General features: G+C 39.5%; 1 protein-coding gene and 1 long non-coding RNA gene across 3 annotated transcripts; one reads left to right on the top strand and one right to left on the bottom strand.

Moving 5' to 3' along the window:
* Positions 1-4,004: 4,004 nt before the first annotated feature.
* On the bottom strand, positions 4,005-5,558 carry LOC128290490 (uncharacterized). Its single transcript, XM_053026139.1, has 3 exons — positions 5,133-5,558; positions 4,556-5,033; positions 4,005-4,453 (listed from the first exon to the last, which is right to left on the bottom strand). Exons 1-3 carry the CDS (start codon positions 5,556-5,558, stop codon positions 4,005-4,007), a joined length of 1,353 nt encoding a protein of 450 aa, XP_052882099.1.
* A 6,958-nt stretch (positions 5,559-12,516) lies between these two features.
* On the top strand, positions 12,517-14,796 carry LOC128290231 (uncharacterized). Of its 2 annotated transcripts, XR_008279883.1 has the most exons (3): positions 12,517-12,716; positions 13,635-13,676; positions 14,553-14,796. It is a non-coding gene; the product is annotated as an uncharacterized LOC128290231 (long non-coding RNA). The 2 variants fall into 2 exon arrangements; XR_008279884.1 differs by lacking the exon at positions 13,635-13,676.
* Positions 14,797-17,029: the final 2,233 nt, after the last annotated feature.

Genomic DNA, 17,029 nt, shown 5'->3' with positions numbered 1-17,029 from the left:
CTGTCAAAATCAGTGCACCACCAGAGAAAGCCTTCTTCACAACATACGGCCCTTCCCAATTCGGCATCCATTTTCTTCTAAAGTCCTTTTGTATGGGAATGATCTTTTTCAACACAAGGTCCCCTTTGTGAAATTCTCTTGGACGAACTTTCTTATCATAAGCTCGCATCATTCGCTTCTGATACATCTGACCATGACAAATAGCCCTTAGCCTCTTTTCTTCAATCAAGTTCAATTGGTCATATCGCGATTGAATCCATTCTACTTCATCTAGCTTTATTTTCGACAAAGTTCGAAGAGAAGGTATCTCAACTTCAATAGGTAACACTGCCTCCATCCCATAAACCAACGAGAAAGGAATTGCCCCAGTAGAGGTTCTGATAGATGTTCGGTAGGCTAAGAGTGCAAATGGTAATTTCTCGTGCCAATCTCTGTAGGTTTCAGTCATTTTCCCCACTATCTTCTTGATGTTTTTGTTAGCAGCTTCCACTGCCCCATTCATCTTTGGGCGATATGGGGATGAATTATGATGTTTAATCTTGAATTGGCTACATACTTCATCAATCGTGCTGTTGTTCAAGTTCAATGCATTGTCTGATATGATCCTCTCAGGCATTCCATACCGACAAATGATCTCCTTTTTCAAGAATCGCTCTACTGCTGACTTGGTGACACTAGCATAAGAAGCCGCCTCTACCAATTTCGTGAAGTAGTCAATGACCACAAAAATGAAACGATGCCTATTCGAAGCTTTTGGCGATATTGGCCCAATGACATCCATGCTCCACATGGAAAAGGGCCATGGAGAGGTCATAACATGTAAGGGTGAAGGTGGTACATGAATCTTGTCTCCAGATATCTGGCATTTATGACATTTCTTAGCATAACTAATACAATCTCCTTCCATAGTAGACCAATAGTATCCAAACCTCATGATTTGTCTTGCCATCGTAAAGCCATTAGCATGTGTACCACAAACTCCTTCATGTACTTCTTTCAGGATTTGTTTAGCTTCTACAGCATCAACGCATCTCAAAAATACCTAATCTTTCCTTCTTTTATAAAGGATATGCCCATCTAGCACATATTCACAGGCTAACCTTCTCAAAGTTCTTTTTTCATTCTCAGTTGCCTTCTCAGGATATTCACGATTTCTCACATACCGTAATATATCTTGATACCAAGGATGGTCATCATTTTCCTCTTCTTCGATGTTACAACAATGAGCTGGATCCTTTGAAATGCTTATCTGAATTGGTTTCATATCCTTCTATTTATTTGCTTTAATCATGGAAGCCAATGTCGCCAAAGCGGTTGCCATCTGGTTTTTGTCCCGTGAGAGATAATTGAAAGTGATGTTATCAAACTCTTCAAGTAACCCCAAAACTACCTGTCAATAATTAATCAATTTGGGGTCCCTTGTCTCCCATTCACCCCTAAGCTGGTAAATTACCAACGCAGAATCTCCATATACTTCCAAAGTTCTAATTTCTCACTCTTTGGCCACTCTAATCCCCATGATGCATGCTTCATATTCGGTGATGTTGTTCATACAGTCAAAATCCAATTTACATGTAAATGGATAATGATCACCATTTGGGGATACCAAGACTGCCCCAATTCCATTTCCTACCATATTGGATGTGCCGTCAAAGTTCATCTTCCATGGACGTTCTTCAATAGCTACCACGTACATCAAATCCTCATTAGGGAAATCAAAGTTTAATGGCTCATAATCTTCTAGTGCTCTGCTTGCCAGAAATTTTGCTATCGTGCTCCCTTTTATAGCCTTTTGACTTACAGAGACTATGTCAAATTCTGAAAGCAGTACCTGTCATCTTGCCATTCTTCCATTTAGGGCTGCTGACTCCATCATGTACTTTAATGGATCAAGTTTTGAAATTAGCCAAGTCGTATGATATAACATATATTGCCTCAACCTTCGAGTTGTCCAGATTAAAGCACAACACAATTTCTCAATTGGTGAATATCTCATCTCACACTCTGTGAATTTCTTGCTGAGGTAATATAGCGCCTTCTCTTTTCTTCCTAACTCGTCATGTTGGCCAAACACACATCCTATAGAATTACTAAACACTGATAAGTACAGAATTAATGGTCTATCTGGACTAGACGGAGATAACACTGGAGCGTTTAACAAGTATTGCTTAACCTTATCAAAAACATTCTGGCATTCCTTGTCCCAAGTACCTTGGTTGTGTTTTCTAAGAAGTCGAAATATAGGATCACATTTCTCGGTTAATTGTGAAATAAACCGGGTAATATAATTCAATCTTCCAAGAAAACCCCGAACTTCCTTCTGAGTACGTGGTGGAGGCAATTCTTGTATGGCTCTTACCTTGTCTGAGTCAACTTTTATTCCCTTTTCGCTGACCACAAAACCTACTAACTTCCCCGACCTAGCTCCGAAGATGCAGTTTGCCGGATTAAGCTTCAACTGAAATTTCCTTAATCTCAGGAACAACTTCCTCAAAACTTCAATATGTTCTTTCTCTGTTCAAGATTTAGCAATCATGTCATCAACATACACCTCAATCTCCTTATGCATCATATCGTAAAATAAAGTCACCATAGCCCTTTGGTATGTTGCCCCTGCATTCTTTAACCCGAAGGGCATTACCTTGTAACAAAAGGTGCCCCACAATGTTATAAAGGTGGTTTTATCCATGTCCCCAAGATGCATCTTTGTTTTATCCATGTCCTCAGGATGCATCTTTATTTGATTGTACCCTGAGAAGACATCCATAAAGGAGAACAATGAATATCTCGCTGTATTGTCCACCAAAGTGTTGATGTGCAGTAAAGGAAAGTTGTCATTTGGGCTAGCTTTATTCAGATCTCTGTAATCAACACACATTCGTACCTTCCCATCCTTCTTAGGGACAGGCACAATGTTGGCCATCCATTCTGAATACTTAACCTCTTGTAGGAATCCAGTATCAAACTACTTTTTGACTTCATCTTTTATTTTTAGCACAATACCAGGCAATCTTTGTTGGACTAGCTTGCAATCTTGTCTTATGGGGAGACGATGTACCACAATATCAGTATTCAAACCTGGCATATCCTCATATGACCATGCAAAGATATCTTTGAATTCCTGTAATAGCTCAACAAAGCCTTGCCTCGTTTCCTTAGCAATATGTGTGCCAATTTTCACCTCCTTCCCTTCCTCCAAGGCTACATTCTCTATTGCCTCTTTCTTACAGGGTAGGATTTGTTTCTCCTCTTGTTTCACCATTCTCAACAGATCTGGGGACATATCACAATCCCTGTCATCTTCTAAACCCTCAAGTTCTTCTAGAGACGTGTCTTGCTCAAAAGAGAGTCTAGGGTTCGTAGTATTAGTGCTCATGTCATTGATATCTAGGGGCCTGTGGGGTACGAAAGAATGTACAAAGAATGAATGAATTTATTTATATGTTATGAATGAAATGGAAAATATTTGAAAGAATTTAAATGTCAAAAGAATATTGAACGATATAAAAGAATATTCACTTGAATTGATAACAAAAGTTGCATTTTATTGAAATGTAAATATCCGAACATGAGCCTATTTTACAAAAGAAATCTTACTACTCCTAGGCTTTAGAGCAATAAGATTGTTCTGAAAATTACTCTGAAGAATCTGTAAAAACTACAGGAAGTTTTTCTGCAACCTAATTGTTTAAAGAGCTTTCTGGTTCATAAGGGCGAATGCCCTCAAGGTTTCCTTGTCCAAATTCTTCATTATGCACAGCATTGATATAATAACTTCCTTCTTCAAGCAACCCTCCTTTAGGGTGAATTATCCCTCTTGATACAAAGGTTTGGGATATATGGGGGAACGTCATCAATTCCCACTCTACTTCTTTTCCGCTTAAACACGCCATTCTCCTTTCTTGACGCTTCTCCATTTCCCTCCTCCTTTACTTTTGATCTGGCCTGAAACCCAAACCAAAACGGTCTCTCTTCTCCTTTAACTCTGGAATTTGAATCCCTCATTAAAGATATCTTCCCAATCCTTTTCTTGGTAAGGCTCCTCTTCCTATTGTCATTTGCAAACCCGTCCTTGTAGTTCTAGATATCTTGGGCACCGACACCTCATTCCCTTCTGAAATGAATGTTGCATTGACGAATTCTAATGAACGGAAAGAGCATTCAATTGCCTCCTCATTTGCTTCTACATAAGGTGCACTACTGGTAACTGTCGCTATAATATCCTCCTTCGCATTTATAGTGACCAACCGTCCATCAGCTACTAACTTCAATTTTTGGTGTAGAGATGAGGGCATCGCTCCTGCTGAATGTATCCAAGGCCTCCCCAATAGGCAATTGTAAGAGGGCTTGATGTCCATCACTAAAAAGTCCACCTCATACGTGTTTGGCCCAATCATCAAAGGAATGTCGATTCTTCCCATGACCTTCCTTTCCGTGCCATCAAATGCTCTCACTAGATTATGGCATGTTTTCATGTGAGAACTATCTACGGGTAATCTGTTCAATGTCGATAATGGCAAGACATTCAAAGCTGATCCATTATCAATAAACACACTTGGCAGGGTATACCCCTTACAACGAGTGGTGATGTGTAAAGCTTTAGCTGATCCCATGCAACCAAGTGGGATTTCATCATCATTGAAATAGATGAAATTGTCAGCACTTATGTTACTAACCAATCGATCCAACTTGTTGACGGATATATCATTAGTAACATAAGTCTCATTGAGCACCTTCATTAATGCTTCTCGATGTACCTCTGAACTTAGAAGCAAAGCCAACACTGATATACGAGCTGGTTGTTTGTGCAATTGTTCAACCACGCTGTACTCACTGTGTTTTAAGAATTTTAAAAATTTTCTGGCTTCTTCTTCCTTCACTGGCTCATTAACCAGTGTCTCGGTCCTTTTTCCTTTGTCTAAAGCTTTTGCTTTTGCAGGCTCAACTCCAATGCCTTCTGCATCGTAGCGCTTCCCACTACGTGCGTGAGAACCCTCACCTTGAGCTTCCTTAGAAGCACTAGCTATATCCTCCTTCTCCGGTATTGACACATGGCAGTTATAATTCTAGGGTACCCTCTTGTTATCCTTATAAGGAAAGGAAACATGTTTATGAATGATGACTTTCGGTACCATTGGTGTTTCAACTTCATTACTTCCTGGTAAAGAAATAATAATCCTCGGCCGGTTTTGATTCTTCGGTGCACCTTCTAATGTGCATATATGTCCCTCATTTGAGCTAGCTTCATAAAATTCTAGCTCTTTGTTGTCCATAAGGCTTTGTACCAAGGTCTTAAACTCGTCGCATTCCTGGATCTCGTGCCCCTCTTTAGCATGGAACTCACAGTAGTCTCTTACTCCTTTATTCATCTCTTTAGAGATTATCATCTCTCTTTTCACTATTTCTTCCCAAATCATTTTCATCAGCGTTCTCACCTCAGACACGCCCTCTTTAATCCTTCTCATATCCGTATCCCCAACTGCATTTACCCCTTGATCACTATGATTTGGCAACGGGTTCTCTGTACTAGGGGTGTCGTCAAATTTTACGACCCCCATCTTGATTAGTCTTTCCACTTCTTTCTTAAAACCAATGCAATTTTCAATTGAATGCCCCGATATCCCCGCATGGTATTCACATTTTGGCGTTTGCATTATACCATTTGGGATATGGGGGTTGTAACTGTTTCAAATGAAAAGGGGCTATTGCATGCGCATTGAATAAACTTTGATAAAGCTCCTGATACGTCACTGGGATAGGCGTAAATGAGACCTTTTTAGAATTCTGTCTCGAACTAGATCCCTGATTTTGAGAATCTTGTTGCCCAACCATAGTTACTCTGGGCTGACTAACCGTAACCGCTTTTGAATTATAACTACTCTTATTATTCACCTCATTATCCTTCCTTCTTGAGGCCGATCTTTTAGTAGCTTTCCCCTCTATCTTGCCACCTCTTATGGCGTTCTCAATCATTTCTCCCGCCATAACTACATCGACAAAACTCTTGGTGGTACCTCCAATCATGTGGGTAATGAATGGGGCCTTTAAAATGTTGATGAACAGCATGGTAGTTTCTTTCTCCAAGAGCGGTGGTTGAACTTGCATGGCAACCTCCCTCCACCTCTGTGCATATTGCCTAAAGCTCTCATTAGGCTTCTTTTCCATATTTTGCAAAGTGATTCTATCAGGAGTCATGTCAGTCACAAGATTATATTGCTGCATAAAGGCTTGCGCTAAGTCTCTCCAAGAACCGATCCTTGCGCGACTCAATTGATTATACCACCTAGCCACTGCCCCAACCAAACTATCCTGAAAACAATGGATCAATAATTGATCATTGTTTACATAACCAGTCATTCGCCTGCAGAACATGGTGATATGGGCTTCTTGTAACGCCCCAATTTTCGGGAATCCTGTGAATGTTGGCATAGGTTTAATTATGTTAGTGGGCCTCTAGAAAGCCCAAACTTAAGATAGAACCCGACAATTTTAGTTAATTTTTGTTCCATAAGAAAAAGGGGGTGAAATTATAAAATAGAACCTATGTGAAAACGTTTGAAAATGCTATAGGCTAAATTGAAGTGGCCAAATAAATAGGAGTGCAAAATAGGAGGATTTGCATGACAAACCTCCCATTTTACATGAAGTGGCCAGCCATCATGTTGTTGTAGACAAAATGTGCAATTGATATCCATAATTTATGGTACAAATTGATACAAATTGATAATAGGTTAGGTAAATGTTCCATGATAATGGGTTAGTAAATGTTTCATGATAATGGGTTAGGTAAATGTTTCATGATAAGAATTTCATGTCTTTTGTATTAAAGAATTAAATGGATGAAATATGAAGTTTTATTAAAAGAAAAAGGAGTGAAAAGAACAAAGTTTTATCCATCTTTGTTCATCATAGCTGAAAGTTAGAGAAGAGAAAGGAGAGGTGAAAGCTCTTGAGTATTCGGTCATTAGGAGGAGGAAAATTGAAGGTAAGTTCTTGGTACCTTGCTTCTATTTTGAGGTTCATGAGTTCTTCTTGATTCTACCTTAACTCTTGAAGCATATTTTGGTTTTTAGTTGTGTTGTGAGCATTTAGTCATGAATTAAAATGAAGGAAATAGTTGTTGTTTCATGTTCTTTTGATGAAAAATGGAAGATAGGTGACGTTGAGCCAAACAAATGAGCATGCATGTGCCTTAGAAGCTAAGGGGTAAAATTGGCTAACATGTTGTGCTTTAAAATGATGAAATGGAGATTACACTTAAGTAAAATCATAGATATGTGATGATTGATTGGTGATATACATGTTTAAATAACATGCATGCAAGTTACGTGTGAAAGAGTGAATTTGGTAATAAATCTGCTTGGGACAGCAGCAGTAACGTGACTTTGAAAAATCACCATAAATTGTGGGAGATGAATTAGAAGCTGAATAAATTATGTAATTAAATATTGTTGAGTCTAGTTTCAAATGGAATAAACGAGAACATATTTTGAATTCTGTACAATGAGAAATTTGATTCGTAATGAAGAGTGGTCAGATTAGTCAAACAGTGAAACATGCGAAACTTTGAGAAAAATCTGGTATTGATTAGCCAAACCAAAAATTATAAAAATTTTATGGATATAAGATATATGAGTCTATTTTCAGGGAAAATTAACGGAACTTGATTTGGAGTTTCGTAGCTCTAGTTATAAATGATTTAGTGACTGTTGCTCAGGAAGACAGCTTGCAGTGAAATTTTGATTATGTGGTAAACATTGACAAAAAAATTGTTAATGAGTTGCTTATTGATTTCTTATAAGCTTACTATGATCTGTAGGTGTGGTTGGCCGAACATTGTAAGGGGTTAATACGTAGTTCATATTTGAATAGTTAGATTAACGTGTTAGTAATCCAATTGTAGCCGGTTCGTGTGTGGATCTCGTCAGCATATCGTCGCAAAGAGGTGTGTAACTAACACCCTCTTTCTTAGTCTAGATCAGCAAAAGCCGAAAAGTCGAAATGCCGAAAACCAGTATTTTGTAGATTTGCGAGTGTGCGAATGCTCGTGAGGTAAATCAATTAATGTTTTTGGTAAGCTGCAATGTTTGGACTGCGAAGTGCATGATTTCTGTGCCCTCGATATTTTTGGGCTTAATGGGCCAAAATTGGAATGATGGGCCAACGGGCCCAATTTGGTAAGAACCCTCGGTACGTGATTCTGTAGTACGTGAAAGGTAGGAATATGCATGAAAAACCCTAAAATAGATAAATTACTGAAATACCTTTAAAAGTGGAAAATTTACAGTTTTACCCCTAGGAGATAAATTACTGAAATACCCATATAGTTAAATTGACCTAAATGCATGTTTGACCGATGTTATTTACTGCATGCCATGTTGTTATTATCTGATGCATGGGACTGGGATATTGACGGAGGAAGTACTGAAAGTGGCTTGTCCACGTCTCGGAGGCTTTGCCTCAATTTATTTGATAACTGACGAGCAAAGTAAAGCAAGAATCGTGGAGTGTTAAATGGGTGGGTTGAGCTATTCCCCATATGGAGTGTATGGCTGGTACGGGTGGAGTGTAGTGGTTGGTGGGTTGAGTAGTCTCCCCAAATGGGCTTGTATATGTTTACTGATGTTGCATGTATTTTGAAATGGGCCTATGGGCCATACTGTTATCTGAATAAGGGCTAAGGTCCAGTTCTTTATGTCTCAAAAGGGCTCGTCCAGACCATCACACTGAATGGGCTTAGGCCCAATAGGCTTGAGTGACTTGGGCTTTGAATGGGTTTTCCTTACACATGAGTTTCCCCAAACTCACCCTTTTATTTTCATCCACGCAGAAATCCCCAACCATAGTGGGCTTGGAAGTGTGAGGGAATTGGAGTGGCCACCGCTCGAAAGTTTGATTTTCTTCCGTGAACTGGACATCCTTTTTTACGTTTGAAGTTTTGGGTTTTAAATGTAATAAGGCCGCTTAATTGTTTTTGATGGTTTTAATATGTATTACTAAGATAGGTATTACTTATTTTAACTGTTGAAATTAGATAGCTTTAGGCGCGTTTTCAAAAACAACAATTGATTTCACAATAACACGACAATAAGCAAAGCTTCCGAATGAAAGTATTTTCCAAAATTAATCACTTTTTCTAAAATGACTTAATCAAATCGGTTTCCTAGAAATATCCATGACGTTAAGGTGTGGCAATGGCGGTATGCATGTCAGGATTAGATCCGAAGGAGCTTGGTACTTAAGCAATCCGATGGACTCACCACCTCTTTTAGGTTTCCTACCGGTGCACAACTTCCATTCACTTTAACCTTTAATGAATTAATCTTTTGAACATCAAGTACGATTTTACGGACTTAGAATGGAATTTTTTAACATTTTGATGTGGCATGCGGATCCTACCATAACTTCAAGGTGGTTTGGGGTGCTACATTTAGTGGTATCAGAGCCTAGGTTGTAACAACTCGGTTGTGGAATGGGTTTACAAAAACAAAGATTTTTGAAAGCGAAAATTTTATAAAGAATGCGAAAAACTTGATTTTCAAATTTAGATCTTTAGAAGGTGGCATTCCGAATCTCCGGCTTAAGTCTGTAAGTATTCTAAATTTTTCTAAATATTTTCCTGAATTATCTGTCTGTACTGAAACCCTACTAGGACACTCTAGATAGGATGATACTGAAACCATAGGAAAATCTGATAAGAGATTGAAACTGTAGCTAAACTTCGATTCTGCGAAAACAAACTTTGAATTACTGTCTGATTCATAAAACATCTGTAATAAACACTGGAATATTGAATTGATGCATAAAAATTCATAATCAAGATATATCGATATGAGTACAAGAGCTACTCAGAGAAGAAGCCGTGGTCGAGGCCGAGGTAGTACTCAAGCTGGATCTTCGTCTTCTGAACACATACCTACTGGAGTACCACGACCACCACCGACGAATGAGAATGGGCCGTATGATAGGGTCGCCGAGGATGATGCCCTGTCACAGGCAATGCTTCGTGTTCTGGAAAGGGTTGCCGGAGCAAGTTCGGGCAACGAAATTCAGGGATCTATTTCTGAACGACTTCGGGCTAACGGAGCGGAGATCTTTAAGGGCGTGTCTGGTATAACCCCGAATGTGGCGGAATATTGGTTGGAGGCCGCAGAACGGATTATGGACGACTTGGACTGCTCTGATGAGATTGTGAGTAGGGTATCTGTACTAAGTCCCTTGGGTCACTCGGTTAGGGTAGACAAACTGTATAGGAATGTACCCTTAGAAACTTAAGGCAAGGTTTTTCCTGGAGATCTGATGGAGTTACCGTTCGGAGAGTTTGACCTCATTTTAGGAATGGACTGGCTTGTTAAGCATAAAGCGACCTTGGATTGAGCTACTAAACGAATGGTGTTAAGGACCACAAAGGATGAGGAGGTTATGGTGATAGGTGAGCGAAGGGATTATTTGTCCAATGTGGTGTCGGCATTAAAAGCCGAGAAGTGGATTCGGAAAGGTTGTGAGGCCTATTTGGCATTTGTAAGTCAGTCAGAAGAGGAGGGACTGACAGTGGATAAAGTTAGGACTGTAAAGGAGTTCCAAGATGTTTTTCCGGAGGAGCTTCCAGGATTGCCTTCGAACCGAGAAGTTGAGTTTGGAATAGATTTGTTGCATGGAACGGCGCCTGTGTCCATTGCACTGTATAGGATGGCACCGAAGGAGTTAGTGGAGTTAAAGGGTTAAATTCAAGAGTTGTTGGACAGGGACTTCATTAGGCCAAGCGTGTCTCCATGGGGAGTACCAGTGCTATTCGTGAAAAAGAAGGATGGTACGATGCGGATGTGCATTGATTATCGCCAGTTGAACAAACTGACGATTAAGAATAAGTATCCACTGCCAAGAATTGGAGATCTATTTGACCAGCTTAGAGGAGCTTCTGTATTTTCCAAGATCGACCTTCGATCTGGATATCATCAGTTAAGGGTCAAGGAGGCAGATATCCAAAAGACGACATTCAGGACTCGGTATGGTCATTACGAGTTTCTGGTTATGCCATTTGGACTAACGAACGCTCCTGCAGCATTTATGGATCTGATAAATCGTGTGTTCCAACCATTTTTGGATCAGTTCATAGTCATCTTTATTGACGATATCCTGGTATATTCTAAAACTGAAATGAAACATGATGAGCATCTCCGTATAGTGCTGTAAGTATTAAGGGAAAATGAACTCTTTGCGAAGTTCAGCAAGTGTAAATTTTGGTTGAGGGAGGTAACCTTCTTAGGACATGTGGTCTCTGCTGAGGGGATTAAGGTGGACCCTCGGAAAATTGAAGCCATTTTGGAGTGGAAGCCGCCTAGGTCAGTGTCAGAAATACGGAGTTTTCTAAGACTGGCAGGATACTACAGAAGGTTTGTGGAAGGTTTTTCTATGATGGCAGCACCTCTGACAAAACATATAAGGAAAGGAGTACCGTTTGTATGGACTAAGAAACAGCAGGAAGCTTTTGAGAAGTTGAAGAAAGTTTTGACTGAAGCACTTGTGTTAATTCAGCCGGAGTCTGGGAATGATTTTACTGTGTATAGTGACGCATCACACGTGGGTTTGGGCTACGTGTTAATGCAAGAGGGTAACTATTTGACTCATGATTTAGAGTTGGCAGCAGTGATATTTGCACTTAAGATTTGGAGACATTACTTGTACGGAGAAAGGTGTATTATATACACTGACCATAAGAGCCTTAAGTATTTGTTGACTCAGAAGGAGCTGAACCTTAGGCAAAGGAGATGGATTGAGTTGCTTAAGGATTATAACTATTCGATTGAGTATCACCCAAGCAAGGCTAATGTGGTAGCCGATGCTCTAAGTCATAGAGTTGTATCTGATCTGAGAGCAATGTTTGCTCGTCTGAGTCTGTATGATGATGGAAGTCTGCTGGTGAGTTACAAGTGAGGCCAACTTTGGTGGATCGATTAAGGAAAAATAGTTGAACGATGAGTCTTTGGTCGCTCGTTTTCAACAAGTTAAGGAAGGGAAACTTCGAGTTTGGGAGCCGAAGAGACGATGCAACAACAATACCCTCATCTGTTTGATTAGGTAAATTTCGAGGACGAAATTTCTTTAAGGAGGGTAGAGTTGTAACGCCCCAATTTTCGGGAATCCTGTGAATGTTGGCATAGGTTTAATTATGTTAGTGGGCCTCTAGAAAGCCCAAACTTAAGATAGAACCCGACAATTTTATTTAATTTTTGTTCCATAAGAAAAAGGGGGTGAAATTATGAAATAAAACCTATGTGAAAATGTTTGAAAATGTTATTGGCTAAATTGAAGTGGCCAAATAAATAGGAGTGCGAAATAGGAGGATTTGCACGACAAACCTCCCATTTTACATGAAGTGGCCAGCCATCATGTTGTTGTAGACAAAATGTGCACTTGATATCCATAATTTATGGTACAAATTGATACAAATTGATAATAGGTTAGGTAAATATTCCATGATAATGGGTTAGGTAAATGTTTCATGATAATGGGTTAGGTAAATGTTTCATGATAAGAATTTCATGTCTTTTGTATTAAAGAATTAAATGGATGAAATATGAAGTTTTATTAAAAGAAAAAGGGGTGAAAAGAACAAAGTTTTGTCCATCTTTGTTCATCATAGCTGAAAGTTAGAGAAGAGAAAGGAGAGGAGAAAGCTCTTGAGTATTCGGTCATTAGGAGGAGGAAAATTGAAGGTAAGTTCTTGGTACCTTGCTTCTATTTTGAGGTTCATGAGTTCTTCTTAATTCTACCTTAACTCTTGAAGCATATTTTGGTTTTTAGTTGTGTTGTGAGCATTTAGTCATGAATTAAAATGAAGGAAATGGTTGTTGTTTCATGTTCTTTTGATGAAAAATGGAAGATAGGTGACGTTGAGCCAAACAAATGAGCATGCATGTGCCTTAGATGCTAAGGGGAAAAATCGGCTAACATATTGTGCTTTAAAATGATGAAATGGAGATTATACTTAAGTAAAATCATAGATATGTGATGATTGATTGGTGATATACATGTTTAAATAACATGCATGCAAGTTACGTGTGAAAGAGTGAATTTGGTAATAAATCTGCTTAGGACAGCAGCAGTAACGTGACTTTGGAAAATCACCATAAATTGTGGGAGATGAATTAGAAGCTGAATAAATTATGTAATTAAATATTGTTGAGTCTAGTTTCAAATGGAATAAACGAGAACATATTTTGAATTCTGTACAATGAGAAATTTGATTCGTAATGAAGAGTGGTCAGATTAGTCAAACAGTGAAACATGCGAAGTTTTGAGAAAAATCTGGTATTGATTGGCCAAACCAAAAATTCTAAAAATTTTATGGATACAATATATATGAGTCTATTTTCAGGGAAAATTAACGGCACTTGATTTGGAGTTTCTTAGCTCCGGTTATAAATGATTTAGTGACTGTTGCTCAGGAAGACAGCTTGCAGTGAAATTTTGATTATGTGGTAAACATTGACAAAAAAATTGTTAATGAGTTGCTTATTGATTTCTTATAAGCTTACTATGATCTGTAGGTGTGGTTGGCCGAACATTGTAAGGGTTTAATAGGTAGTTCATATTTGAATAGTTAGATTAACGTGTTAGTAATCCAATTGTAGCCGGTTCGTGTGTGGATCTCGTCAGCATATCGTCGCAAACAGGTGTGTAACTAACACCCTCTTTCTTAGTCTAGATCGGCAAAAGCCAAAATGCCGAAAACCGGTATTTTGTAGATTTGCGAGTGTGCGAATGCTCGTGAGGTAAATCGATTAATGTTTTTGGTAAGCTGCAATGTTTGGACTGCGAAGTGCATGATTTCTGTGCCCTCGATATTTTTGGGCTTAATGGGCCAAAATTGGAATGATGGGCCAACGGGCCTAATTTGGTAAGAACCCTCGGTACGTGATTCTGTAGCACGTTAAAGGTAGGAATATGCATGAAAAACCCTAAAATAGATAAATTACTGAAATACCTTGAAAAGTGGAAAATTTATAGTTTTACCCCTAGGAGATAAATTACCGAAATACCCATAGGGTTAAATTGACCTAAATGCATGTTTGACCGATATTATTTATTGCATGCCATGTTGTTATTATCTGATGCATGGGACTGGGATATTGACGGAGGAAGTACTGAAAGTGGCTTGTCCACGTCTTGGAGGCTTTGCCTCAATTCTATGATAATCGAGCAGCAAAGGTCAGAATCGTGGAGTGTTGGGTGGGTGGGTTGAGCTATTCCCCACATGGAGTGTATGGTGGTACGGATGGAGTGTAGTGGTTGGTGGGTTGAGTAGTCTCCCAAATGGGCTTGCATATGTTTACTTGATGTTGCATGTATTTTGAAATGAGCCTATGGGCCATCTTGTTATCTGAATAAGGGCTAAGGTCCGCCTTCGAATCTGAAAAGGGCTCTGGTCCAGTACCACTGTTACCTGAATGGGCTTAGGCCCAATAGGCTTGAGCTGACTTGGGCTTTGAATGGGTTTTCCTTACACACTGAGTTTCCCCAAACTCACCCTTTTATTTTCATCCACGCAGGAAATCCCCAACCATAGTGGGCTTGGAGCTGTGAGGGAATTTGGAGTGGCCACCCGTTCTGAAAGTTTGATTTTCTTCTGGTGAACTGGACATCCTTTTTTTTACGTTTGAAGTTTTGGGTTTTTAAATGTAATAAGGCCACTTAATTATTTTTGATGGTTTTAATATGTATTACTAAGATAGGTATTACTTATTTTAACTGTTGAAATTAGATAGCTTTAGGGCGCGTTTTCAAAAACAACAATTGATTTCAAAATAACACGACAACAAGCAAAGCTTCCGCAATGAAAGTATTTTCCAAAATTAATCACTTTTCCTAAAAATGACTTAATCAAATCGGTTTCCTAGAAATATCCATGACGTTAAGGTGTGGCAATGGCGGTATGCATGTCTAGGATTGGATCCGAATGGAGCTTGGTACTTAAGCAGTCCGATGGACTCACCACCTCTTTTCCGGTTTCCTACCGGTGCATGACTTCCATTCACTTTAACCTATAATGAAATTATCTTTTAAAACACTAAGTAAGTTTTTCGGATCAACAATATAAAATGTTTTGAACGCTTCGATGTGGCATGTCAGATCCGGTCATAACGTCTGGGCCGGGTTTGGGGTGTTACACTTCTAGGCAAGTAGTCCCATTGTACTCTTCGAATTCCGGCATTTTGAACTTATGGGGAAGCACCAAATCTGGGACCAGACTGAAGTCCTTAGCATCAATTCCCTGACGATTATCAGCATTTTCTAGTGCCTTAAATTTCTCCTCTAACCATCTGCAACATTCCTCTAATTGCCTTGATGATTTGAGTCTCATCTCTTCCCTTTCAGCTACATCTAGATCAGGTACAACTGGATTGGCAGGGTTGTCTCCAAGGTTGAATCCCGAACCAGTTTGAAAGTTCATGGGTATTCCAGCATTGACTTGTCCCTGTTGAGGCCTTATTATGACGGACGGCCCTTGGGGATATGCCTCAGGTTGAGTCTGCACATGAGACGGAGTAAAACCAGGAGGATGACCCTCGTTATCCTCCTCAGTGGTAGTCATAGGGGCCTTTCCTTTATTCGTTGTCCCCCTCAACAGCTGAGCCATCTCAACCATCATATTCCTTTGAGCTTCCAACATTTGATCCTTAATCTCCTGTTGGATTTTTGCTAATTGCTCCTGCAATTGCTCCTGCATTTTTTCTGAATCTGCTCAAGTCTTTGATCCATATTCTTTGACTTAGCGCGTGTACTGTAAGGATGTGTTGCTTCAAGAGTTTCTTTCTCTTACTCTCTTTCTCCCTATTAATTTTAGCTAATTAGAGTTTTTCTATAAATTTGGATGCATATGATATGATGAGATGCAGATGCATGAATGTAAAAAGATATCGATTCTGATTCAATATCTTTTAGAAAACGTTATTTAAGAAACAAAAATCTTAACACAAAACGGATTACAAGTACGCCTTTGCCCTCAGGCCCAAAGTTTTAACCCTATTCAATAACGAAGCTAACTCTAGCCCTCTATTTGACACTAACTCATACTTTGTACTTAACACATTAGCTTGCGCCGCCAGGTCTTGCAAATGATCAGCAACCTTTCGAATCTGTGCTATAGCTTCTCCCATGAGGTAGTCCCTATCTCTGACTTGATCCTGAAAATGGTGAAGCTTTCCCTTCAAATGTTCTTCTCTTGCCTCGAGCTGCTCAATCCGTAGCTCACAGTTATGTAGTGCTGCTTCCAACCATCCAATATTGTGCTTCATTTCCTCGATCCTATCCAGGCTTGCCTTTAACTCGACCGTAGAGTTACGACTTCGGTGATGATGAAGGGATCGTCCCAGCTCAGTTACCTTAGTTTTTAATCCTTGATTCTCTTTCTCTAGGGCCTGATTACGCGACTACATCTCTTGGAACTTCTTCTTCCAATACTCGGCTTTGGCTCTTTCTTCTTGAACCTCTTATTGCCAAGGCTCTGAAGACTTCCTCAATCCAGCTCTCTTCAATGATAGCTCTGTCTTCTTATACTGTGTCTTCAAATCATCTCGGTCTTCCTCAATCTTCCTCTTTTCTTTCCTTACTTTTTGAACCTCGATTTTCTGAACATCGACGTCTAAACTTAGGTACATCTTCTCCTCCTCGAGCCTTTCTATCTTTCTTCCAAGCTCCAAACTCTTCCTTTCGAACTCTTTCTTTATGACATCTAACTCTGATGGAATCACTCGTAAATTCTCCTCTATTGATCGAGCAGCCTCCAAACTCGGTCTAAGGATGCTATCATTAACCCTCTTACCAAACCGCCCTTTGTATTCAAGAGTTGACGTCGGACCTTTAGTCAGAATCTTCACGCAACAAACCTTCTTCTAAGCCTCGGAATTTTCCCGCATCTTCTTCTTATAGTGATCCCCCTTATATGAGAAGTCACTCTGAGCTAGCCCTTGTGTTACCGGTATAAACTACTCCGCATTGTATTGCCTTAGGACAAATAATGGTGTAT

This window comes from Gossypium arboreum, chromosome 3, assembly GCF_025698485.1.
Source record: "Gossypium arboreum isolate Shixiya-1 chromosome 3, ASM2569848v2, whole genome shotgun sequence".
NCBI classification, from domain to species: domain Eukaryota; kingdom Viridiplantae; phylum Streptophyta; class Magnoliopsida; order Malvales; family Malvaceae; genus Gossypium; species Gossypium arboreum.
Note: the sequence above shows the minus strand (reverse complement) of the source record. Positions and strands in the feature narration are given on the sequence as shown.

Excerpts from the sequence above, each read along its gene's own strand:
- LOC128290490 (XM_053026139.1), bottom strand. The coding sequence starts at position 5,558 with ATGGGGGTCGTAAAATTTGACGACACCCCTAGTACAGAGAACCCGTTG. Across the intron at positions 5,034-5,132 it reads ATGAAGTTGAAACACCAATG|GAGGATATAGCTAGTGCTTC; the intron begins GTACCGAAAGTC and ends ATACCGGAGAAG. Across the intron at positions 4,454-4,555 it reads TAAGGGGTATACCCTGCCAA|TGAGAGCATTTGATGGCACG; the intron begins GTGTGTTTATTG and ends GCCATAATCTAG.